This window comes from Phocoena sinus, chromosome 1 (genome assembly GCF_008692025.1).
Source record: "Phocoena sinus isolate mPhoSin1 chromosome 1, mPhoSin1.pri, whole genome shotgun sequence".
In the NCBI taxonomy this organism is placed as follows: Eukaryota; Metazoa; Chordata; class Mammalia; order Artiodactyla; family Phocoenidae; genus Phocoena; species Phocoena sinus.
The window spans coordinates 168,412,501-168,438,398 of record NC_045763.1 but is presented as its reverse complement, the minus strand read 5'-3'; the positions used below and the strand labels follow the sequence as shown (position 1 = coordinate 168,438,398).

The 25,898-nt window shown below is 34.1% G+C and overlaps 1 protein-coding gene across 2 annotated transcripts in view; it reads left to right on the top strand.

The window, feature by feature from the left end:
- The window catches only part of LYPLAL1 (lysophospholipase like 1), a 34,058-nt gene extending 11,633 nt beyond the window's left edge, over positions 1-22,425 (top strand). For both annotated transcript variants that reach the window (XM_032603966.1, XM_032603957.1), the window contains 3 exons: positions 7,245-7,414; positions 16,966-17,081; positions 17,887-22,425. In XM_032603966.1, coding sequence (XP_032459857.1) covers positions 7,245-7,414; positions 16,966-17,081; positions 17,887-18,105 — 505 coding nt within the window. In that variant the 3' untranslated portion in view covers positions 18,106-22,425. The remainder of the gene's footprint in view (positions 1-7,244; positions 7,415-16,965; positions 17,082-17,886) is intronic.
- Positions 22,426-25,898: the final 3,473 nt, after the last annotated feature.

The following is a 25,898-nucleotide window of genomic DNA, read 5'->3' as shown; positions in this document are numbered from 1 at the left end:
TATCTCTGGTAATTCCTCAAAGTGTACTTTGTTTAATAATAATATAGTATATATCAGCTTTTATCTTTACTGTTTATATAGCGTATATTTTTCATCTTTTTACTTTTAACACCTATATCATTATATTTAAGGTAGGTTTCTTACAGATAACATATATTTGGGCTTTGTTTTTTCTTTAACGAATCTGTCAGTTTCTCTTTTAAGTGATTTGTTTAGACCATTTGCATTTACTGTAACTATTGATATGTATAAATTTATTGCTTTTTGTTACTCTTTTTTCCTTTTCCATCTTTTTTGGATTTAAGAAAATTAATACTCTATTTTCATTTATTCCTTTTTTTCCTGATTGTTCTAGGGATTATAAGATGCATATCACACCTTTTACCTGTTTACTTTTTACCACTTTACACAAGATGTTGAAGCCTTACAACCATATAGTTTCCTTTATCCTCCCCACCTTTATGTTATGTTTGTTGTATATGTTTTATCAATGTACATTGAAAACTCTGTCAAACAAAGTTATAATTTTTGCTTTCAAACATCATACATGTTTTAAAGAACTTAAGAAGAGAACAATAGTCTATTATGGTTACCCAGTTGTGGCCTATTACAACATATCAGTATGTTTTGATTAAATTGTGAATTGCCACTTTGGCTATAAGGTATTCCTTTTCTCAACTCTATTTAATAGATGTTTTTAACCAGCTGAGTGAGGGGCATATTAAGTAAAAATCAGCATTTAGTTGCTATGTTGATTTAAATGGAAAATATTGCTTCATTGTTTTATTATGTTAATTTAGACTATATTTAATTGAAGTGCTCAATAAAGATTTTTATTTTGTGACATACTTTAGCTGTATTTGTAATTAGAGGTTTTCTTGGTTTGGGTTTACTAGTAGAATTTCCATTTAAAAATTAACAGTAATTTTTAACGGGCCATCAGTAATTTATATGATGATATAGTTTCTCGGTGTTTTGAAAAATTCTAAAAGCAATAAGATTCAGTCTGTAGTGCCTCTACTTTTAGATTCACTGTTTTTTCATGTGAAGTGCATGTTTATATTTTTCACTAAACATATATTCTGAAACAGGGTTAGGCACTCTTGATTTAGGTTTAGTAATGGGTTCATCTTTACTCCATCACTTAGGATTCATACCTGAAGCATGATATTAGGAGATCTCTCTCCTGATAACAGTGGATCTGTACTATAAGTACACTCCACTGGCAAGGAACCCTCATTAAAAAATGCTATTTTGAAGAAATAGTATACTTCTTTGGTAAGTATTTTAAATGGTACATTTAAATATCTATTAGTATGTAAAAGCTTATTTTCTTAGAAACATGTTCTTTTTAAAAAAAAACCAACAAAAGAAAATTTTGACCTTTTTCTGGAAATCACAGAATGGATATTACAAGAATTAAAGTCAAAAGATATTCTGAGCAAAATAAAATAATTTTAGGTATTCTGCTGACAAAAATTATTCCCAAATCACAAATGATTATTGGCATTCATCGTTCAACAAATACTTGTTCTTGGCACTGGGGGTATCACTGTGGAAAAGAGCATTACAAGGAGAGGGAATGTCAGGTGCTAAGTCCCTGGATCAGTAATGAGGTGGTCCTGAAGAAAAATGAGGGAAATGTGACTGGAATCTAGTGAATGTTGGGGGAAGAGCAGTGAAATGAGCACAGAGAGGAAGCCTGGAAGCCGATGATGTTATCTGGAAGGTTATGAATGACGTTTCGATTTTATGACTTATAGGGAACAAAATTTGGTGTCAAGCTGAAATGTCAACTCTTTATTTTTTTAGACCTTGGACATTCATTCCCGCTTAATATTTTACCAGTGTATAATGGTTTGATTGATTGATTGATTGAGGAGCCACACGGATGTTCTTTGCCAAACATATTTATTTATGGTGGTAATGTCTGAGCTGTTTTATACCAGCTAATAAAGTGGTTTATTTGAGGAAGAAGGTGAATGAGTGTAATATATGTGCCAGTTTGTTTACCTGCTTTAAAAGACAATCTTACTTTCATGCTTTATTGAAAGGTTTTTCTAACATCTTAGGAGAATTATGCATTCTTGATGGTTTTATTAACAAAAAAAGTTCAAAATTATTCTTTGTCTCATCACATTTTTCCTATTATCTCCTTTGAACAGAATTAATTTTCTTAGAGAACTGAGAGAACAAAAGGCTACTATATTAGTAAAACTTATATTCTATGGAGCATCTATCTCTAATTAAGTAAGGTACTGTCAAAGACAAAAAGTTAAGTGAATGTCATTTTTTTTCTATTAATGGCTGAGTTCCCAGAATGATTCATATTTTAGCCTATGATATCATCCTTATTTAAGTGCTTCGACAGGCAAATAAACCCTTAGAGAAACAGAAGAAAATGAAAAGGGAAGTAGAAACAAGTCAAAAAAGTACCAGTCTAATTCAGGCTTTAGTATGAGTGTTGTATATTGTTTTCATTCAGAAGATCACTGTGATTTAAGTGACAATTTCAATAGTTTGAGAATTCTTTTTCTCTAACAGTGACATAAGTGCTATGTGGAAAGCACCTGCTTTCATTTTCAGAGTACTTTAAGAAAGTTAATCCTGAGAAGGGATTCTGGGAGGTGGGAGGATAGAATGCTTTCTGTCTTCTCTCCCCTTCTGATTCCAATTTATCTACCTCTCTTGAGCCAAGCAGCTTCTGAAGTCAGAAGGCCTACAGGAATGAGGGAGAATTTAGGCTCTGTGGGGGTCCCCATAGAGAGCTGGCGCAGGATTTTATCTTTGCTGCACCCAGTGTACCCACTTAGAGCCTGTGGAACGAGGCAGGAGAAGCCTTAGGTAAGGCCCAGAATGTGGCCGATCCTGGGAAGAGCACAGTCTGCAGAAATCTTCCCAGATTCATGTCTTAAAATGTTAATCCCCAGGCAATAATGCAATACTAGTTAATTCCCACAAGGACTTTTTTTTTTTTTTTTTTTTTTTGGTTGTGTTGGGTCTTCGTTGCTGTGCACAGGCTTTCTCTAATTGTGGCGAGCGGGGGCTACTCTTCATTGCAGTGGCTTCTCTTGTTGCAGAGCACGGGCTCTAGGCCTGCGGGCTTCAGTAGTTGTGGCTCGTGGCCTCTAGGGTGCAGGCTCAGTAGTTGTAGCACACGGGCTTAGTTGCTCCACGGCATGTGGGATCTTCCCGGACCAGGGATCGAACCCGTGTCCCCTGCATTGGCAGGCAGATTCTTAACCGCTGCACCACCAGGGAAGTCCTGAAATCCCACAAGGACTTTTAAGGGGAATTATTTAAGAATTTACTAAATATTTGATTAATTTCTTAGAGAGATAAAGAAGATTAGATATCTGAGAATAGGCAGGACAAGTCTGGAAGACATGTGGTAATGATGGTAGGGAGAGGTGGCCCACCTGACTCCACCTCAGAACATATTCTAAAACCACTGTAGATACAGTCGACATGATCCTAACACAGGAGTAGATAAACAGATCAGTGGAACAAAATAGAGCCTTTCCCAACCAGAATTTTCCACCTGAATCACAGAACACACAAAATGACTTGTCATTTTCTTGAGTTTTGCCTAGGATAGAACAGAACTAGTACCAATCTAGATGCTTTGGAGAGAAGCCCATTCATTATAGACAGTAAATGTTATTAGGTATTAGGGTTTAATTCTCTTATTTACCTAGGTTGACACAGACTAGATAATTCAGAACTATAATATGGCAAAGGTAGAATTTCACCTTTATGAGAAAAGTTTTTGGTTTTTTTGTAGTAGTGCAGGCACAACTGGCTAAACATTTGGGAGAAAATGAATTTGAACCCTTAGGTCACTTCACGTATGAAGTAAATTCCAGAAAAATTCAAAACTTAAATGTAAGAATGAAAACAAAAATCTTAGAAGGGGGCTTCCCTGGTGGCGCAGTGGTTGAGAGTCCGCCTGCCGATGCAGGGGACATGGGTTTGTGCCCCGGTCCCGGGAGATCCCACATGCCGCGGAGCGGCTGGTCCCGTGAGCCATGGCTGCTGAGCCTGCGCGCCCAGAGCCTGTGCTCCGCAACGGGAGAGGCCCCAACAGTGAGAGGCCCGCATACCGCTAAAAAAAAAAAAAAAAACTTAGAAGAAAATCTTGGATTCTATATGTAAAAATGTGTGGACTGAGAATACCTTAAATAAATCAGAAGACCCAGAAATTTAGTTTAATACAAAAAAAATGGACAGATTATATCAATTGTAAAAGTCTTTTATTTGGCTTTTTAAAAAAAAGATACTTTAAATACATTACGTCAATATACAGAAATTGATTTGAAAAAAATACTTGAAATACAAATGAAAAATATTTATGGCAATAATACACAGATGCGGTTCTAAACTAATAAAAAAAATCAAAACCCCAATAGAATAAAATAGCCAACGTTATGAATAAGTAATTCCTTTATGTGGAGTTCTGGAAAGGCAGCACTAATCTATAGTGATAGAAATCAGTCAGCGGTTTCCTGGGAAGTGAACGGGACTTGCTTGTAAGTGGGCATGATGGAATTTTCTGAAGTAAAGTAAATGTTCTGTATCATAATGGAAATACATTGTCAAAGGTCTTTGAACTTTGTATTTAAAATGTGTGCATTTATATATGTAAACTATACCTCAGTAAAGTTGATTTTAAAACCATAGTTGATACCCTTCAATGGTAGTATTTTAAAGTATGTTAGTACCTGTTGTAATTAGGGTAGGGCTGTTGGGCAAAAGGATGTTCTCAGACCTTTCTTGTAGAAAGGTGAATTTTTATAGCCTTTGTGGAAGCAACTTTGAAACATCTATTAAGGTAAAAATCATACCTCTCCATCCTGTGGTCCTATTTCACAGAGTCTGTTCCATAGGAATAAAAGTCCCAGTATGTAAAAACATGTACGTGAATATGTTTGATGCAGAATTGTTCTTAGTGGCTAAATCCTGGGTACCAAATAAATGCCCATTAGTAGGTGAAGGGCAGATTAAATTGTGGAACATCTTTATTATATTATATAGCTATTTAAAAGGATGGGTAAGAGCTATATCAGATGAAAGGATTTCCATGAGGTATTGTTAAAGGACAAAAGTATGACACACATAAGAAAACCAAATAGGCTTATTTCATTTTTGAAAAGCAAATGCTCTAAAAACTATAATGTAAAGAAACATGTTTTAATGTATGTGCAAAGAAAAACATTCCAGATCATTAACATAGTTTACCTAATGTGAAGGGCAGGATATACAATGGGGTGGGAGAGGAGAGGAGGAATGGAGAGTTGAGCAAAAAAATAAAAAGGACTTAATTGGAAGACATCAAAACAATACACACACAGACAAAATAGCCTGTATTTGCAAGATTTCATGCATGTGCATAAACTAGGAGAAAATGTTAGGGTTTTATGTACTGACTTACAGAGATATTTGTAATATACATTCAAACTTTAGAAAGTATGTTACCAAGTTTATAACACGATTATATTTTAGTAAATACGAGGTTCTCTGAAGATGAGTTCTTGTTAAATCTGAGTCAGAGCAACTGCCTTGTTTCCAGATTTCTTTCACTTTCTCTGAGAAAGTTTCCAAAATATTTCTCTTGACTCTTAGGCTCCTTAAGTGGATATCCGTTTATTTTAGAGTGTTAAGACCAATACAGAACAACAGTTGTGTAGTTCTCCTATTCCCTTCAGCGCCACCCTTTGGTCCTAACAGTTGGATGTTTTTGATGGTCAGATCTGCACAGACTGCAGAGTCCTTTTGCTACAGTGGTTGAGAGAATGAGAATTGAATAGTTCTACCTCCTTGGGTTTGCCAGGATTCCACTTGGTTTTTCACTAGAGAAAATGCAAAGAAGCACATTCAGATCTCAGCTGGTGTCTTTCAGCCCTCCACTTTTTTGTTCTGGCTGTACATTTTATGCTTTTATTTCACTGACTCTGGAGGGTGAGTATATGTAGCTAAATTTGAGATGGGGCAAAGTAGTAGAGGTGTTGGTCTAGGAGAAACCCTGCATCTGTGGTCATCACTGGTTTAGATTTCTTTCAAATTATAATGTATACTTTTGTCACTGTTTGTGTTTTCTGTGGTCTTCTTCCTTATAACATAAAACTTTTTCACGGTCACATGAGGAGAAAGCAAGATTTGCTAAGTGAAAAGCTGTATCTTTTATTAAACTTTCCTATTCCTCATCTTTGGAAAACTATTGTTCTCCATGTGTGTCTTATATATCCCCATAAACGTCTGTGTGTTTGCTACAGGAAGCTTTAAGAGTGTTTTCATTCCCTTCATTTACCTTTACCAACATAAGACTTGATACAGGACCCCTTGACCCCATTATAATTGATTAAAACAGAATATTTGGAATACCTTGGGATACACACAAACGTGTGCATACACACATGTATACTTAAAATAACAGAGCATCCAGAGCAAGATTCACTAATACTGTAACCACCCCATCTCATACTTAAATGTAAAGCGTCTTATAATATCAGTCTTGTTCAACAAGACACCCAGTTCAGGGCATCTTATCACATAAAATGTTTTTAAGTCCAACAAGGCACCCAATTTGAGATCCAAATGATGCAAACAGTGTGGAATATCTGTATGATGAGCACTTCCAAAGATTATCTGTATCCCATTAAACTCATTTCAAGGTTCCTGAGAAGATTTAAAAATAAAATAGCTCCAACTCTTGATTAACAAAACAAAACAAAACAAAAATACCTAAGACTCCTATTCTAAGGATAATCTACCTGGGTATGATCAAGAAACCTTTAAATTACTAACGTAGCCTTCATGCTTATGTGCTACAAACTAACCACCTTTTGAAAAGCATTTTGGTAAATCATATTTTCTACTCTTGAGGCATTGACTTTTTGCATGGCCAGACATTATTTATTTAGCTGTAAATAGTTAAATAATCATTTAAATTGAGTGGAAAAAATAACATGCACACGCAATAAATAATTACCCTTTTTTCATGGGGATTTTCTGGAGAATTTATGAAACTTAAAAGATGGAGAGAAACTAAGATGATGAACTGGCATTAATAAATGTTAATAGAACCAAGGTAAGTATAGGAGAGTTAAGGCAATCAGCATGGGAATATTTTTAATGTGAATTACTTTTAAAACTTGGAGGAAATTGTAATTATTCAAAACACTAATTTTTTAGAAATTAAAACATCTGTTTTAATTTTTTCTTTTTCTTTTTTTGGTTTTAAACAGGCCATATACTCCTTTGAAAGGAGGATTCTCCAATGTATGGTTTGACAGATTTCAAATATCTAATGACTGCCCAGAACACCTTGAATCAATTGATGTAATGTGTCAGGTGCTTACAGATTTGATTGATGGTGAAGTAAGAAGTGGTATCAAGAAGAACAGAATATTAGTAGGTAAGATCTTTAGGTGTTGAGAATTTAAATATTTTTTTCACTTTTGTGTAATTCTATACATTGAATTTTACTTGGAACATTATTTGGAAGCACTTTGTGTATCATTTGACCTATTCACAGTTTCAGATAAACTTTACATATTAAGAATTTTAAGGGTAATAGAATTATAAGCAAAAACTCATAAAACTTTAAATGATTTTCTTTTTAATAATAACATACTTTAAGACTCCCATGGCGGTTAAAATTTTCTTTCTACTTTAATTTTCAATTAAGAGATTATTCATTCCAGTTTTTAAAACATTTTATTTTAATTGGCTTAAGTTTTATATGTTTAAACTACTATCGCCATAATTAAGATAAATTCGAGTACATAGTCAAAATAAAACAGCAAATTCATGAAAAGTAAATTCTTCAGAGTTAATACTGTAGGAATAAGGTATTCATAAACTTTTGTTAAACATGTCTTTAGCAATCTCTCTTCCCAAGGGGATATAGCATGCCTTTATATAAGCTTTATTCTACTTACACCCCTTTCCTTTTCTGCAATCATAAAATACATAAACCATTTTATAATACATACAAAAATAAGATAAACTGTATAGAATGTGAATGATACAGGATGGATTTTTGTTAAAGAGTTATTTCCAAATAACTACTTAATTTATAATGAGTTGTATTTAATGTTGAAATTATAAAGCAAATTAAGTATCTTCATCATGTTCTAAATAACATTAAAATGTACATTGAAATCCTGTGTAGACAGGATTTGGGCAAATTAATAAACTTCCTTTGTGTTTATTGAAGTACTAAACTATTCATTGAGTTGAGAAGCAATAAAATATACTGGATGGAATACATTTTTCTGTCTTGGCTTCAGCATTCACTTTTGTTAGTTAAAAGCAGTGCGCCCTCCAGTGCAGTAACATCACCTTTCTGGGCCTCTGTTTCCTCATCAGTGTTTAACTCTATATTTCTATGTTTCTGTGTTTAACATCTGTGTCATAGAGATAAATACAGAACGTTATGGGAGTACTGGGAAGAGCATAGTGAAGGAGCACCAATTCAGTCTAGGGCATCATGAAACAGTTACAAGATAGAATTCAAAATATGTGAATGTGTAACAGATTCTGTCATTCAATGATTTAGCAAATATTTTCTAAGTTTCTAAATACTGTGTGTCTGGCAGTAAGTTAGATGCTCAAAGAGACACACCGATAAATGGAACAGGAATGCCACAGTTGCTTACAACCTAGAAGAGCCCATGAGGTACTTAAAATGGTAACTGTAAGGCCAGCCAGCCTTGATGATTGCCCTAAAGCAATATAACTGACAGCTCTTCAAAGGGAATGATCATCTGTATGTATTTTTATTTCTCAGGACCCATCGCAATGCCTAGCACAGAGCTAAACATTTATAATGAGCAGCATGACCTGATCTGTAAATTGATGACTTAAGTAGTTAAGTATCACAGGAATTCAGATGAAAAGAGGTAATAAGTATTTGGGGCTATTAGAGAACAATTTAATAGGAAAGTATCAGAGGCATTTGAGATTTTGAGATGTGCAAATAAATAAAATTTTAACTATTATAGTGTAGAGGTCTAAACATAGAGAGTAATATGAATGGTAAATAGAAGTAAAAAAAAAAAATAGTGCTTGTTTTTATCTGTCTGGATGTTAGATTGCTTTAGCAGAAAGTTTGTTGTCTGACTGGAAAATGCCTATTGATCTGATAGCTGGACTAACAACCTGAAGAGTATAATGGTGTAGTGACCAAAATGGGTCGAATCTAAAGTCCACCACTGCCTAGCTGGTTCATCACTTAATTGCCCACACTGAATTTCTGCTACCTCATCTGCAAAGTGGGAATAATAATACTATAAAAATACTATTTTACTGGGATATGATGTTTGTAAAACAGTTGGCTCATTTTACACTCTCAATAAATACTTTCTGGTTCCCCTTTTATCCTTTATTCTGTAGGTAATTGAGGAGAGATGATTAAAGTATGTCTTTGAGTCATATAGTTAGAACTGTGCTTTAGGAAAATTAATCTGGCAGAAGGGGTAAGTGAAGAGATAACAATTTGGGTATGGGAAAACCAGTTACTGAATTTATGATTATAGGGTAATGAGATCCTGAAGTCACGTAATGACAGTGGGAAAACAAAATATTATTACTGTAAGAAATTGCTTTAAATTAAAATTATAAAATCTTCATACATAAAAACGTAGAAAATATACAAATCGTACTTCTAATGTATATGTGTTAAAGAACGTATCACGTTGAATTGTAATTGCTTGTCTCTTGCCCCATCCCTCCTCCTTGCCCTTCCCTGTATCCATCAGTTACTTCATCTTATTCATCTTTGAAAAGAGGTTATGGATTGTTGTAAGGTCGGAGAGCTGATAAGAATTTTGAATCTGGGTTTACTTCATTTCAAAGCCCATGGTTCTTCCATTTAACTGAACGTTTGTAAAATTCTTAATACATCTTGTCAAATTCCTTTTGTGAAAAAACTGTACCAGTTGATACTTCTCCCACCTATATTTAGAATGTCCATCTTATTATACCTCACTGAATAATATTGTCTTGAAAAATATTTGCTAAAAATAAGTAAACAAAAGTGGTAATTAATATGCACTTAATTTGTTATTTTGCTTTTAATTCTGTTTATGTTTTGACACAAGAAAGCTATTTTTACTTGTCTGTTTTTTTCCAAATAATTTCTCAGTTTAAAAAGGTATTTCTCATACCGTATGCTAACACATATATATGGAATTTAAGGGAAAAAAATGTCATGAAGAACCTAGGGGTAAGACAGGAATAAAGACGCAGACCTACTGGAGAACGCACTTGAGGATATGGGGAGGGGGAAGGGTGAGTTTTGACAGGGCGAGAGAGAGTCATGGACATATACACACTAACAAATGTAGTAAGGTAGATAGCTGGGGGGAAGCAGCCACAAGGCACAGGGATATTAGCTCGGTGCTTTGTGACAGCCTGGAAGGGTGGGATGGGGAGAGTGGGAGGGAGGGAGACGCAAGAGGGAAGACATATGGGAACATATGTATATGTATAGCGGATTCACTTTGTTATAAAGCAGAAACTAACACACCATTGTAAAGCAATTATACCCCAATAAAGATGTTTAAAAATAAATAAATAAAAAATAAATAAAAAGGTATTTCTCTAGAACTTGAATAAATATTCAAATAGGTGTTCTACTGGCTTTTCTATAATTTTTTAAATATTTAATTATTTGATTCATCTGGAATTTTTTTTAGTTTCTTTCTACCATATCATGGAAGGTTTTAATTATTTTCTGAAGTACCAAGAGAACCTTGTTAAAAGATGATCTTATTTATAAAGGAATCAGTAATGTAGTCGATGTTTTATCAAAGCTCCACTGAATTTTTAACAAAATTTCATTTTGGAAGGGTTATAAACTATATTATAAAATTTGAAATTTATTACAAAGTGCATATAATAGGATATTTGTATACACTTATGAATATAAAAATTGGGAAAGAAAAAAATGCTTTTTTAGAATTTGTGAGATGAGCTTATGAATTCCTATAAAGCCTCTTTCCTAGCTTGAGATATGAAAGAGACGACAGAAGTGCAGATCCAAGGTTGTTGGTCCTTGTTACTTTACTTTTAGTTATTTAAGCAGTCAATGAAAATAAATCTTCACTTACATTTCTGTAGAGTTAAACAAGTGTGCCAAAATACACGTGATTCTTGACCTTCTTTTATTATGACAAGACGTTACTTATACTACCTCCTTTTTCTTTACATGGATTAGCTATTGATGCATAGAGGAAATAGCATTCTAGTCCTATAGGGATTTTCTCTTGTAGTTGTTTTTTATTTTTTTGTCTTATTGATCTAACTGAACTTCTCACTTATTTGAAAACATGGCACATGAAGCAAAATATCATTATGTATTCAAATATTTGTACATGCATTTCTTGAGTTGTGAATATCATAATTGCAAATGCATGAGTGCAACTGACAGCAGTATAACATGGTTAAGAACTTGGGCTCTGGACTCAGACTGCAGGTTTCTAATCCTAGATTCACTATTTTGTAGGTATATGAGTTTCCTTAACCTCTGTGTGTGGATGATAATAATAGTACTTATCTTACAGAGGTGTGATGATTCAGTTAGTCAATTCATGTGAAACACTTAGAAATATGCCTGGCAGGTAATGTTGAAGAAATTTTCTTGCTGTTATTAAACACTCTCTATACCACCTTCCCCATGGTCTCTCCAGACAACAGAAAGGCCGTACTGGACCAGTGCTGCCTGTGGAGACTCAGGGAGCTCATTGTTCCTTCCCTACCAGCTGTTTTCTTTCCTCAGTAGTATACGTGCTGTACTTCCCTCTTTCTTTTTCATTGCTCATAGATTCTTTAAACAGAAGTTACTGCTTTATATTTTTCTACTGGTAATCCTTTTATCAAGTGTCTATTATAGAACATTTTAAATTAAGTAAGATTTAAATGGTATTTATAACATTTTAATGAAGGAGGGATCCAGTGGGACGTCAAAGCAAAGTGCATTTGAGATGCTAGAGACACATATACAAACAACATAGGTTACTTTAAAAAATTAATTATAAGAGGAAAAACTAGAAAAATTAGAAGATTAGAAAGGAAAGGGACTTCTCTGGTGGAGCAGTGGTTAAGAATCTGCCTGCCAGTGCAGGGAACACGGGTTCGAGCCCTGGTCTGGGAAGATCCCACATGCCGCGGAGCAACTAAGCCCGTGTGCCACAACTACTGAGCCTGTGCTCTAGAGCCCACGAGCCACAACTACTGAGCCCGCATGCCACAACTACCCACACACCTAGAGCCCGTGCTCTGCAACAAGAGAAGCCACCACAATGAGAAGCCCGCGCACCGCAACGAAGAGTAGCCCCCGCTCGCCACAACTAGAGAAAGCCCGCAGGCAGCAGTGAAGACGCAATACAGCCAAACATAAATAATTTTTTTAAAAAAAAGGACAAAATAGAGATAGTAGTACAAAATTGTTACCCTTGTTGATTTTGTTTAATATGTGATAAAATTTCAGATTTAATATCACACATTGTGTCCTCATGGAACTCTTTTCTCTGAGATTGTAATTTTAACCAATATAGCTTTGTAAACAAAACTATTCTCTATATTTGCGTAGGTGGCAGCCTATTCTTTTTCTGTGATTTTATTTTGATTAGTGATATTTTATTATATTAAACTTAGTTTAAAAACAATGTTTTTATAGAGTATGATATACCACCTTTTCTAGGTAGTTTACACAGCTTAGTCAGGTCAAAAATGAAACTTCTCATACTCAATTTAATTTCCAAATTGTTAATAAAACTTAAGTGCTGGAGTACCAAAAACTATCAAAAGCTTTACAGTATAATGAGGGAGATAACAGAAGTAAAGTGTTCTAAAGAACAAGTCGATTTTGGGGGGAGCTAGGAACTGCTTCTTAGAAGAGATCATCTCCAATTGAGTTTTAAAGAATGAGTGAGAATATGACTGGTAAACAAATAGGGAAACACATTCATGAAAGAAAACAAGGGACACATTAAAATCTCTCAGGGACTACTAGTTTGATATGCGCTTCAACTCCTAGGATTATTGAATTATATACAGAGAATGACATGATCAGATGAGCATTTTAAAAAGATTACACTGACAACACTGTGGAGGCTGGCTAGTCTGAAGTCCGGGGGAATAGGAAGATGGCAAATGCAATAGATCCAGTAGAATGATGAAAGACCAACACGTATAGTGTTTCACGACTTTGGAAACAAAGGATGAGTAAGATTACACTAAAGAACATTGCAGTCAACCGCGAGTTTAGCTAAGAAAAATCCTTTGTTTTCTTGTTTTCAACAATGGAAATATATTTCTTTCTTAATGGAAAGAATAAACTTTGGTTAGAAAGGAGGAACTGGGCAAAAGCTTTAAATGTGTTCCTTGGAGACATTTGTGAATCCTTACTATGCATATTAAGAAGATCAGATATAAGAAAGTTTATTTATTTTTATATAATAATACCACACATGATTCTACAGAGGGTATGGTAAAAATTAGGGGAAACACAGGCAATAAAATAGCGACTTTTAAATTACTTTCTGAATTTGGCAACATAGCTATTGTTAAAACCTGGATTCAGATTCTGTATTCTGAGAAAATTATTAAGAATATAGTTTAACACTATAATGTGTTTAAATTATACACATTTTTTCATATACAGTATCTTTCTTGACCCTTGTAATAGGTGAAGTAGGAAATTATTATTCTCATTTCAGATAAGAAGAAACTAAAGTTCAAAGAGACTGCTGGCTAAAATAGAGTTGGAACTAGAACCCAGATCCTATGCATTGACTTAGGAACTTTGTACCATAATGAGATTCCTTTTTCTAACCACTAGGTGGTGATAATTTGTTGTTAAGAGAAAACTGACATAATTTAGATTTAACTTTGATCTAGGATGTATAGAACCTGACAAATGATAATGACCAGATTATTGGTATAGTTTTTCATGTTCTCTGATAATATTATCAGAATTTTGAAGCAGGGATAATCAAGTGCTTCTAGAATTACACCTGAATAATTTACATGGATGCTCTACATACCCATTATGATGCTCTAAATACCCATCATGAGGAAAGCAGTTAAGGGAGTAATGGTCTGTTAATACAACTGACTATTATGTAACCATTATATACTATATACATACATTTAGAAGGTACTTAGTATACTTAGTATGTGTTCAAGGAGTAAAAAAATAATTATGGAATTTTGTAATTCTGTTTAAAGACATTCAAATCAGTATTACATGAAAGTAAGGTATAAAATTGTACATATAGAGTGAGTTTAACTGTTAAAATGATTTTTTAAAAACATGTCAAAATTATATGTGAGTAGTGAGATTTTGGATAATGCATTTTCTTTATTTTTGTGTGGTGGAAATACTTTACACAGTGGGCATATATTCACATATTAATTTTAAAATAAGATTTAAAATTAAAATGAAGGGGTAGTTGCAGCTCCACAATTTCCAGGCTGACTTTCCTGACATTATATAAGTTTCTTTTGAAGCTCTTGGAGGGAAAACTGGAGAATGATAGCATCCTTCTACTTTCTCTTAACATATATATATATCTTAAATAATGTACGTTTCTTCAGCAACAACTATCAGAACTTTTAAGGCTTGGGACTGCTGTTTTAATAGCTTTCCATAGAAGATGATAAATATTTTGTTTACCCTGCCAATTTTATATGAGAGAAAATATACAAATATGGTGGGCATAATTTATATATTCCCAAATTTTTGAGACTTTATCACAGTTCATTCTGAAAAATAATTATATATAAAGCGGAAAAATTGTTGCAATTTGGTTGGAGGGTGGATTTTATTCCATTTTTAAAATCCCATTCAATTGACAGTAAACTTGAATTGTAAGTTCCCTGCCTCCCCCCCGCAACCCCCACCCCCGGACTTTGTTTTCAGATAGATTAGCTTAGTTTTCCCAGTACAGTTTTTGTACATTATTACTGTTTTATTTAATTTAAAGAGTTCATAAAAACTAGGTTATTTTTTTAACATGTTTTTTATTCAGCCTATTAATCTTAAATGTATGTTGAAATGTTAACTCTTGACATTTTAATGCTTCACCAGCGACTATAAATATACATCGTAACTATTACCTACAATGAGTTTACTCATTGGTATTTACTTATTGAGCAGTATATTTTATATTGCATTTTAAACACTTAGATGAAAATTGAAATAACTAGCCTTTTGTGTTAAATTTTCTTCCATTAGAAAAAAGTACATAAAGTCCCTTTCACACCGGTGTCCGCAACGTTAAAGGTGACTGTATTGTCAAAGATCGCTGGTGAGGAATTGCAGGCTACCTCACGAGATTATAAATGGACAAGGAACTTAGATTGAATCTTAAAATAATGAGTTTTCAACGAGTACATTTTTCTTCATTATAAATTAGGAGAATTGAACATGAGGTTAAATGTCTCAAGGATACCTTTGTTCATAATGGCATTTCATACGTGGGAAAATGTTTTCTTTCTTAGTTTTGTTGCTGTTCTTGTTGCTGTTCTTGCTGTGAGGCTGGTCCCCCCGAGAGGCTTGGAAATCCCATAAAGTGATTAAGTTACCCTAGTCAATAAAAGCGCAGTGATGGGGTGGGTGCATTTAATGTGTAAAAATTTTCTCAGTAGGTGTGCTTTTATAATAATTTTTAAATATGTTTTTGCTCACTGGTCTATTTTTATTCACATTTTATCTTTGTATGATTTTTAAAAAATCTTTATCACATTAAAAGATCACATTTAATGATATTAGCCACATTATGTTTTTATGGAACATTAATTTCGTTTTGCTCCATTTATGAAATTTAAAGCTTTTTTTCTATCATTGGTGCAGCTTAGATTATCTAGAACTTCATTGTCCCATATGATAACCCCTAACCACATGTATTTAAACTCAAATTTTAACTAGGTAAAATTAAAGTAAATGTTTAATTCCTCAGTCATACTAGTCCCATTTAATATGTTACTTAGGTACATTTGGCAAAAAATATAACTCAAGCTCTTGAATTTCTCCAAAAAATAAAAACTGTGTTCCTACAGCCTTGTTATCTCTAACATATGGATTTCTTTTAAATCATGAGATGTCTTTTAACTCTCAGTCATGCTGGGGAATATCACACCGAGTCTCTAAGCTGAAGCTGGGCCATCTTCTCTGCTATGTCACGGTCAGGTACCTACCTCCATATTCTGTGTTGTGTCGGTTTTCGCCTTTGAACAGAAGGGTCCAGGTATTTTAATCTGCATACCTCTGGTGACTGGTGTCACTCCAGTGACAGTGTTTGGCACATAAAAGAAAATAAAAGTTTGTCAAGTGAATATTTTTTCCCCAAACTCTTTTTTAAAAGGACATATGGGTACATATGTTTGAATTATACCATCACAAGTCAGTTTTCAAAATAATATTATAATACGAAGATGTTTTATCTTTCTCACCAAATTTTTGATCATCCTTCCTAATTCAGAGATCACTAAGCATCTATTATATGGCAAACTCTAGAAATATAATCCTCATGGAGCTTGTAGCTTGGCAAGTAAGACAGAAAGGTGCATGTTATTAATTGTAGCTGCAGTGTGAGGACTCCTATAAGTATAAACAAAATGTAAGTAGACACTAGAAGTTTAAATAAATAACACTTGTGCTATGACTCATATTTTGAAATATAATAAATATTTTTACTTGATGACCAAAATTTATTTTTTCAATTCTAGCTCCTTTTATAACAAATTATTTTACCAGTGATGGCATAGATAGAACAGTGTTATTTACTCATAGCAGGTTTTTTTCCATGAGATCTAAAGTAGGCTAAAATTCTCTTTAGCATTGTATCTCTTTTAGGTCTCCAAATATTTATGGAAGATTGGCATAGCTATATCTTGGTCTAAATTATCGTACATATATTCTGCTTTTTCTGATAAGTGAATTTTTGCTTCTTTTAGGAGGATTTTCTATGGGAGGGTGCATGGCAATGCATTTAGCATACAGAAATCATCAAGATGTGGCAGGAGTATTTGCTCTTTCTAGTTTTCTGAATAAGACATCTGCTGTTTACCAGGTAAGTTCCAGATTTTAAAAACAAAACAGAAAAAAAAATGAGCCATTCACACATTGAAACTAAAACAACATTGATAATTACACAATAACAATTGATTCACAGAGCATTCCTGGGAATTCAAATTAGTTATATTGATAAATTCCAGCTGGTCATTCATGTTTAGGAAGTGCCTTGTACAGAGATTATTGTTAAGCAAAGTGTCAAAGAGAAAAGGATAAAAAATATGTGTATGCTATATATGTATCCTGCATACATATTAAAAATATAGATGATTACAACTAGGTTTGCTTATTATGTCATGAACATAATCACACCAGAGAATCAGTTACATGGCTGATACCTATTTTTCAGCAATATCCTGACTTATGAGTATGGCATACTATAGTGCCGCAGCCTCATTACAAGAAGTAGAACCAGTAGGTATGGAAATGAAAACAAGAATGCTTTTTTTCCCTTGATTGTACCTGAGCTCTGTGTTCCTCCCTCTTTCCACTCCATGTGAAGAGGTTTGTCTTCCCACGACACAAGGTTTCTTCGGGAAATGCTTTGACCACTTTTGAGACAGTCCTCTACAGAGTAAATTCAGATCACGTACAACTGTAGCTCCAGCGGTGCCAGCAACCAGCTAAGCTCCTGGTCCTGGCCCATCAATATATACCTCAGAGAGCTCTACCACTGCCTCTTTTTCCCCTTTAAATATTGACGCTTTGGTTAAATTGGAGTTTTTCTGCCCCCTCTGATTTCTAAGAATAACGTTCTTAAATAAATTTCTTAAACTTCTCCATTTTTATGTTCTCTTCTCTAGGCTCTTCAGAAAAGTGATGGTGTCCTCCCTGAATTATTTCAGTGTCATGGTACCGCAGATGAGTTAGTTCTTCATTCTTGGGGTGAAGAGACAAACTCAGTGTTAAAATCTCTAGGAGTGAGGACAAAGTTTCATAGTTTCCCAGGTGTTTACCATGAGTTAAGCAAAGCTGAGCTAGAAAAACTGAAGTCATGGATTCTTACAAAGCTACCAGACTGAATGAGTCAAGATTGATTTGTTAATATATGAGTAATGTCTTTATGAAAAGTGATTTTTACTGCCAAATTCTAATTTGATAAACAATAATTAAAATATTAAAAAATATCAGCAGTTTACTGACTTATTAGTTATTGAAATGCTTAGCACCATAGAGAGTAGTATAATCTTATTAATGGTTAACGTTAATTTAGGCAAACATCTGTGTATTATTTGGCAGATACATTTTTATAAATATTTGAAGGCCTTGTAAGTAAGTAAATATTGAAATATTAGAAAGTAATTAAACTAGCTTAAATAAAGGCAATGAGAAACCAGGAAAAGTTTTAACATGATATTATTTTATCTTTGTTATCACTTTGTTTAAATTGCCTTTCCGGAGATATTCATGCTCGTGTAGTTTTTGACAGAATAACATTAGTACCCCACATTTATAGAGTAGTTTCCCGTTACCTCACCTGACCATCACAAGAGCTTGATGAAGCAGACTGAGTAGTTGTTACTGGTATTTTATAATAGGGATAGAAAGATTGAAAACTTTCCCAAAGCCCCAAGAGTAAAAACTAGAATCCAGACCTTCTGGTCCCAGTGGAGCTCCCTTTCTCTGAGACCAGATTGCTGCTCTGCTCCAGTCCTAGGGTTCCGGTTGCTCTTCAGATCCTTGTCAGCACTCAGTATGGCCAGTCTTTTCAGTTTTATCCATTCTAGTGGGTATACAGTGGTAACACTTTGTGGTTTTAATCTGCATTTTCCTAACCTAATGATGTTAAGCAATTTCTATATGCTTATTTGTGATCTGTATAAATTCTGATGATATCTCTATTCAGATCTTTTGCCCATTTTTTATTAGGGCATTGTAAGAGCTTGCATTGTAAGAGCTGTTTATATATGCTGGATAGAAGTCCTTTGTTAGCCAGATGTTTTACCTTTTTTTTTTTTCTTAGTCTGTGGCTTGCCTTATTTTCTTTACAGTGTAATTCAAAAGAGCAGAAGTTTTTAATTTGATGACGTCCAGTTTATTCATTTTTTTTCATTTATACTTTGTGCTTTTGATGTCATATTTAAGCAATCTTAAGAAATCCTAGGTCACTAAGATTTTCTCGTATATTTTCTTCAACTAATACACTCCTTTAGTGCTATAAATCTTCCCGCAAGTATTATATTAGCAACATCCCACGATCTTTTTATATTTTGTGTTTTCATTTTCATTCAGGTCAAATCTTTCTAAATTCCCTTTTGATTTCTTCTTTAACCCTTGGGTTACTTAAAATTGTGTTATTTTGTTTCAGTATATTGGGAATTTTCTAGAGATCTTTGCTATTGATTTCTAAGTTAATTCCATTGTGGGTCAAGAGAGCATACTTTGTATGGCTTGAAACCTTTTAAATTTATTGTGACTTGTTTTATAGCCCAGAAGATGGTCTATCTTGGTAAATGTTTTGTGTGCACTTTAGAAAAATATGTATGATGCTAGTGTTGGGTGGAGTGTTCTCTACATATCAGTCAGGTCAAGTTGGTTGATATCCTTGTTTAAATCTACGATATCCTTGCTGATTTTCTGCCTGCTTGTTTTATAAATTATTGAGAGGGGAATATTGAACGTTCCAAGTATAACTGAATTTGTTTCACTTTGCCATTCCCTCAGTTTTTGCTTCATGTACTATGAGGCTCCATTATTAGATGCGCAAACATGTAGGACTATTATGTTCCCCTGATGAACTGGCCTCTTCTTCTTTATGAACTGATCATCTCTATCCGTGATAGATTTTTTTGCTCTGAAATACTCATTGTGTGATATTGATATAGTCCTTCCAGCTCCCTTTAGACTAGCATCTTTTTCCATACTTCTCTTTTAACCTATTTGTGTCTTTATCCGTAAAGAGCAATGCCATCAGGCAGAGCACAGTTAGGCCTTCCTTTTCTATCCAGTATGATCATCCCTGCTTTTTAATTGATTATTTAGAACATTTTAATGTGATTGTTGGCATGTTTGGATTTCAAGCTACCATCTTAACTGTTTATGTTCTCTATATTCCATCTCTTCTTCTTTGCTCCCTTATTCCTCTCTTTCTACTCCCCCTTTTTTTCTTGGATTATGTGTTCTTTTGCTGGCTTCTTAGTTATGATACTTTGTACTTTTATTTTAATGATTACTTTAGGGTTTATAGCATATAATTTTTATAAACTTCTTAAAATTTTGAAATAATTACAAGCTCACAGGAAGTGTTAACGGTAGTACAGAGGAGCCCCATGTACCCTGCGCCCAGTGGTTACATCTTACATAACTATAGTATAATGTCAAAACCAGGAAACTGACATTGGTACAATGTGTGTGTATAGTTATATGCCATTTTTCCACATGGCTGCATGGATTCATGTATCCACCACTACAATCAATATGCAGAACTGTTCCATCACCACAAAGATGCCCATTGTGCTGCCTATAGTCATATCCATCCCTTCCTCTGTCACCATCTAACCCATAACAACCACTGATTTGTACTCCATCTCTATAACTGGACATTGTGAGAATGTTATAGAAGTAGAACTATACAGTATGTGACATTTTGAGATTGACTTTTTTCACTCCATCCAAATTGTTGCAACCATCAATAGTTTACTTCTTTTTATTGCTGCATAGTATGCCATGACATGAATGTATTCAGTATTATAGTTTGTTAAACTGTTCTCCAATTAAAACACAGTTTTTTTGGCTATTACGAATAAAGCTGCCTTGAACACTCTTGTATAGATTTTCGTCTAGCCGTAATTTTTTTTCTCTCTGGGATAAATACCCAACAGAGTGATTCCTGGGTTGTATAATAAGTGTATGTTTAAGAAACTACCAGACTTTTCCAGAGTAGCTGTGCCAACTTATATTCCTACCAGCAAGGCAGGAGAGATAAATATTCTCTGCATCCTCATCAGCATTTTGTAGTTTCACTATTTTTTTTTTATTTTAGCTGTTCTAATAGGTATATAATGAAATCTCATTGTGGTCAAAATGTGCATTCCCTAATGGCTAGTGATTTTGAGCCTATTTTCATAAGCTTACTTGCCATCTCTATATACTATTTGGTAGATGTTTCTTCATGTCTTTTGCCCATGATCAAATTGGATTTTCTTTTTGTTTGCGTTAACTGTTGAGTTTTGAAAGTTTCTTTTAATATCTTCTAGATGTGAGTCTTTTGTTAGTTATATAGTTTTCAAATATTTTTTCACTGTCTGTAGCTTGTCTTTGCAACTTCTTAGGTCCTTTTATGCAAAAGTTCTAAATTTTAATGAAGTCCAGTTTACTGACTTTTTCTTTCGTGGATTATGCTTTTGGTGTTAGTGAGCTATTGTGAGTTAATTTTTGTACAAGGTGTGAGATTTAGGTTGACATTCATTTTGTTTTTGCCTATAGATACCAAGTTGCCCAGCACTGTTTGGTGAAAAAACTATCCTTCATTGAATTATTTTTGTACCTTTATCAAAAATCAGTTGTCTGTTGCTTGTGTGTCTGTTTCTTGTTTATCTGTTCTGTTCCATTGATCTCTGTGTCTGTCCACATAACGTTAATTACTATAGTTATGTAATTCTTGCAGTCAGTTACAGTTAATTCTTCCTAATATATTCTCCTTTTCAAAATTGTATTAGCTATTTTAGTTCCCTTCCTTTCCATATAAATTTTAAAATACACTAATCTATATCCACCCAAGAAATCTTGCTGGAATTTTGAAAGGAAGTGTGTTAAATTTGTATAACAATTTAGAGAGAATTGACATCCTTTCCATATTGAATCTTCCAATTCATGAACATGATATATTACTCCACTTATTTAGGTCTTCTGGAGTTTCTTTCATTATTTTTTTATAGCATTTAACACACAAGTTCTGTACATGTTTTGTTAGATTTGTACCTGAGTATTTTATTTTTTGAGGAATTATAAATGGTACTGTATTATTAAATACAGTTTCCCTGTGTACATTGCTAGCTTATTGAAATACAGTTGTTTTTTGTGTGGGTGTCTTATATCATATGATCTTGTTTAGGTCAGTTACTAATTCTAGGAGGTTTTCTGTAAATTCCTTGGGATTTTCTACAAAGAAAATGTCACTTGCAAATTGGAATCAATTTATTTCTTCCTTTCCAAATGAAGTCCTTGTATTTCCTTTTCGTTGCTTATTACACTGGCTAGAACTTCCAGCACCATGCTGGATGAGAACCGTGAGAGCAGACATCCTTGTCTTGTTCCCAGCCTTAGGGGGAAAGCATTCAGTCTTTCATTGGTAAATATGTTAGCTGTAGGGTTTTTTGTAGATGTTCTTTATCAAGTCAATGCAACTCCTCTCTATTCCTAGTTTTCTAAGAGTTTTTATCATGAATGGTTGTTGAATTTTATCAAATGCTTTTTCCACAACAAGGGTTAAAATTATGTATAATTATTAATGATATAATTTATTATTATATTATAGTTATTAATAATATAAAATTATTCTCTTTAGCCTGTTAATAATATGTTCTTCTGTATCTGGTATGTGTTTTTACTCTTGCTGTTTTTAAGAGTTTCTCTTGTCACTGATATTGAGCAATTTGATTATGACATATATTGGTTGGTATAGTTTTTCATGTTTCTTATCCCAGGGGTTCCTGCTAATCTTTTTAGGTGGTTCTTTCTGGCCCCAGATAGTTTTCTCTGTGAATACTCCAGGTGGACCATCTCTAGATCTCTGGAGTTCTGTCTCTGTGAAACTTACTCTTCTCTGGTACTCTGTCCTCTCAATTCTAGCCAACATCATCTACTCAGACTCTTAGCTCTGCATGTCAACTCAGGGAGTCCACCAGGCTCTGCATGGATTTTTCCTCTCTGTTCTGCAGTCTGGGAACTCTCTCAAGGCAGTAAGCTAGGGACATTATAAGGCCCACCGTGTTTCCTTTCCTTCTCTCAGTGATCACTATCCTTCATTGCCTGATGTATGCTGCTTTGAAAAACATTATCTCCAGTACTTTGCCTTTGTTTGTTTGTTTTGTTTTTGTTTTCTGTTTGTTTCAGGTGAAAGAATCCATCTAGTCCCTGTTTATTAATAACATTATATCTGAATGCTAAATTATCCTTTAAAGAGATTTTTTTAAAGTTTTTTAAAGTCTTTTATATTTACCCATATTCTTTCCTTTTCTAATGTTCTTCATTCCTTAATATAGCTTCAGATTTTCATATGGTATCATTTTCCTTCTGCCTGAAATACATTAACATTTATGACAGACATGTCTGCTGCTGTTAAATTCTTTCAACATTTTTCTATCTGAAAAAGTATTATTTTGTTTTTTATTTTTGAGAGCTGTATAGAATTCTAACTTGACAGGGTTTTCTTTCTTTCATTACTTTAAAGATCTTATGCTGTCATCTTCTAGTTTGCATTTTTTCTACTGTCGTTCTAATCTTTTATCCTCTGGCTGCTTTTACAATTTTCTCTATTTTTAGTTTTAAGCGATATGATTATGATGTGCGTTGGTGTTGTTTTTTCCAGTTTCTTTGTGCTTGGAATTTCTTGAGTTTCTAATCTGTGGATTTATAGTTTTCATGAAATTTGGAGATGTTTTGGCCATTGCATTTTCAAATATTTGTTTGCCTATCTCCTGTCCCTTTTTTGTAGGAATTCAATTATACTTATATTAGACTATTTGAAGTTGTTTCACAGCTTACTGGTACTTATTTTTTTCTTTTTTTAAATTTGTTTTCACTCTCCATTTTATTTTGGATAGTTTCTATTCCTGTTGTGAATTTCACTGATGTTCTCTTCTGCAGTTATTTGTCATTAATCCCATCTTTTTTATCTCAGATATTGCCTATCTCTAGAAGTTCTTTTTTTTAATTTCTTGAATTCATATAATTAATATGCTTAGTTTTTTCTCCACCTTCTGGAATATATGGGATATGGTTTTAATAGCAGTTTTAATATCTTTATTTGTTGAGTCTATCATCTCTGTCATTTTTGACTTTGTTTCAATTAATTTTTCTTTTTATTAAGGATAAATTTTTTTGCTTCCTTTATATGCCTAGTGATTTTCTATTGAATTTCAGACATTGTAATTCTACATTGTTAAGTGCTAGATCAGTTTGCATTTCTATAAATATTTATGAGCTTTGCCATGGAATGCAATTAAGTTACTTGGAAAGTACTTAGAAGTATTTTGATCCTTTCAGGCTTCCTTTTAAGCTTTCTTAGGTAGTACTAGAGCAGTGTTTGCTCCAGGACTAACTTTGCCCCACCATTTAAGCAACACATGTTTGAGTACTCTAGCTGATACTCACTGGATTGTGAGGTTTTACACTCTGACTAGTGGGAACTCAAATTTTTCCCAGTCCTCTCTGAGCCTCAGTGATCATTCCTTCTGTTCCTTCTAGGTAGTTCATACTTGCCTTACACAAATCTGTTGGTTAGTACTCTGCTGAAGATTTCAGGGGGACCCTCTGAAGATCTCTGGCAGTCTTGCAGCCGTCCAGTACTCTGTCATGTGAACTCGAAGCTCCTTGACTTTCTGGACTCCCAACTCTGTCTCTTCCTTCAGCTCCATCTGGGTCTCCGTCTCCATGCTGTAGCCTTGAAACTCTTCACACAGTAAGCTGGGCATTTGTAGAGCTCACTGCCTTTGCTTCTCCTTCTTAAGGGATGACTCTCCTGCACTGCTAGTGCCCAATATCTGAAAATATATACGTGGCCCACCTTTTCAGTTGTTCTAGGTCAAAAAATAAATCTGGTCCCTGTTCCACCTTGGCCGTCTTGGTCATAAGTGGAAGTCCCTTCATTCCCCTTTTATTTGAAGCTATAAACTGTAAATTTGAAGAGGGAGGGAAGGAGAAAGAAAGGGTAGGAAGGAGAGAGGAAGAGAGACAGAGACTGAGACTTTAACTAATAAAGTCCAAATCCCCTCAGAGAAGACTCAGTTCGTGCAGTGTTTTAATTATCTTAAGCTTTTAATGACCTTCAACTTCTTGAAATTTTAAATGCCCTGGCTTGAATATACATGGTATCACTCATGTTTAAAGCCCTTATGGCTGCAATTTGCCTTAAGAGTAACATATATACGTATCATAGATAAGGGTGTCAGGCTTATATGTGTTGAGTATATACATACCAAATATAAGAGAAAGGAATCCAGATTTTTTTGGTGAATATTTGTCTTATCACTTGATAATGATGTATTCTTGGATAAATCTCAGCCTCTGCTACAGTATACTCTTGTGAAATTGTTGTGTGAGGATCAAGTTGTATAGCATGTGTAAAAGCCTTTAATAAAATGTAAAGTTAAAGAAATTGAAGGTATTACCTGTATTGTTTTGCCAGAAATGGAGGAATGTATGTGTGTAATGGTTATAAATCTTTGTCCACAAACTGATCTATGCATGGAAGATATATCTAAATATTTTATATGATAATCTTCGATCCAATTCTACTCCCCTACCCATTGGGCTGATAGGATATTCAATCTTAGTTATCATTTGTTGCTTTACCTCATTCCAAGACCTGGTTCACAAGACCGCTGGTTCATGCCAGTCTGGGCCCCCTTGCAAAGGGCAGTATCTTTAGGGGAGGCCCTCCATTATCCAGTGCTCACTCACCTTGAGACACCTATTGTCCATACGCATGAGGTCTCTTAAAGCCAAGTATTTGAGGCTGAAAAGTCATTGATTGCTAAGGCTAGGCACACGAGGGTTTAAGGTTTTATCCTCCTAAGGAAACAGCTCAGCCATTTTCCTCATGTTCTGTTGCTTCACCCACATAAACATTTCCTAAGGCAAGAGAGTTGAAATG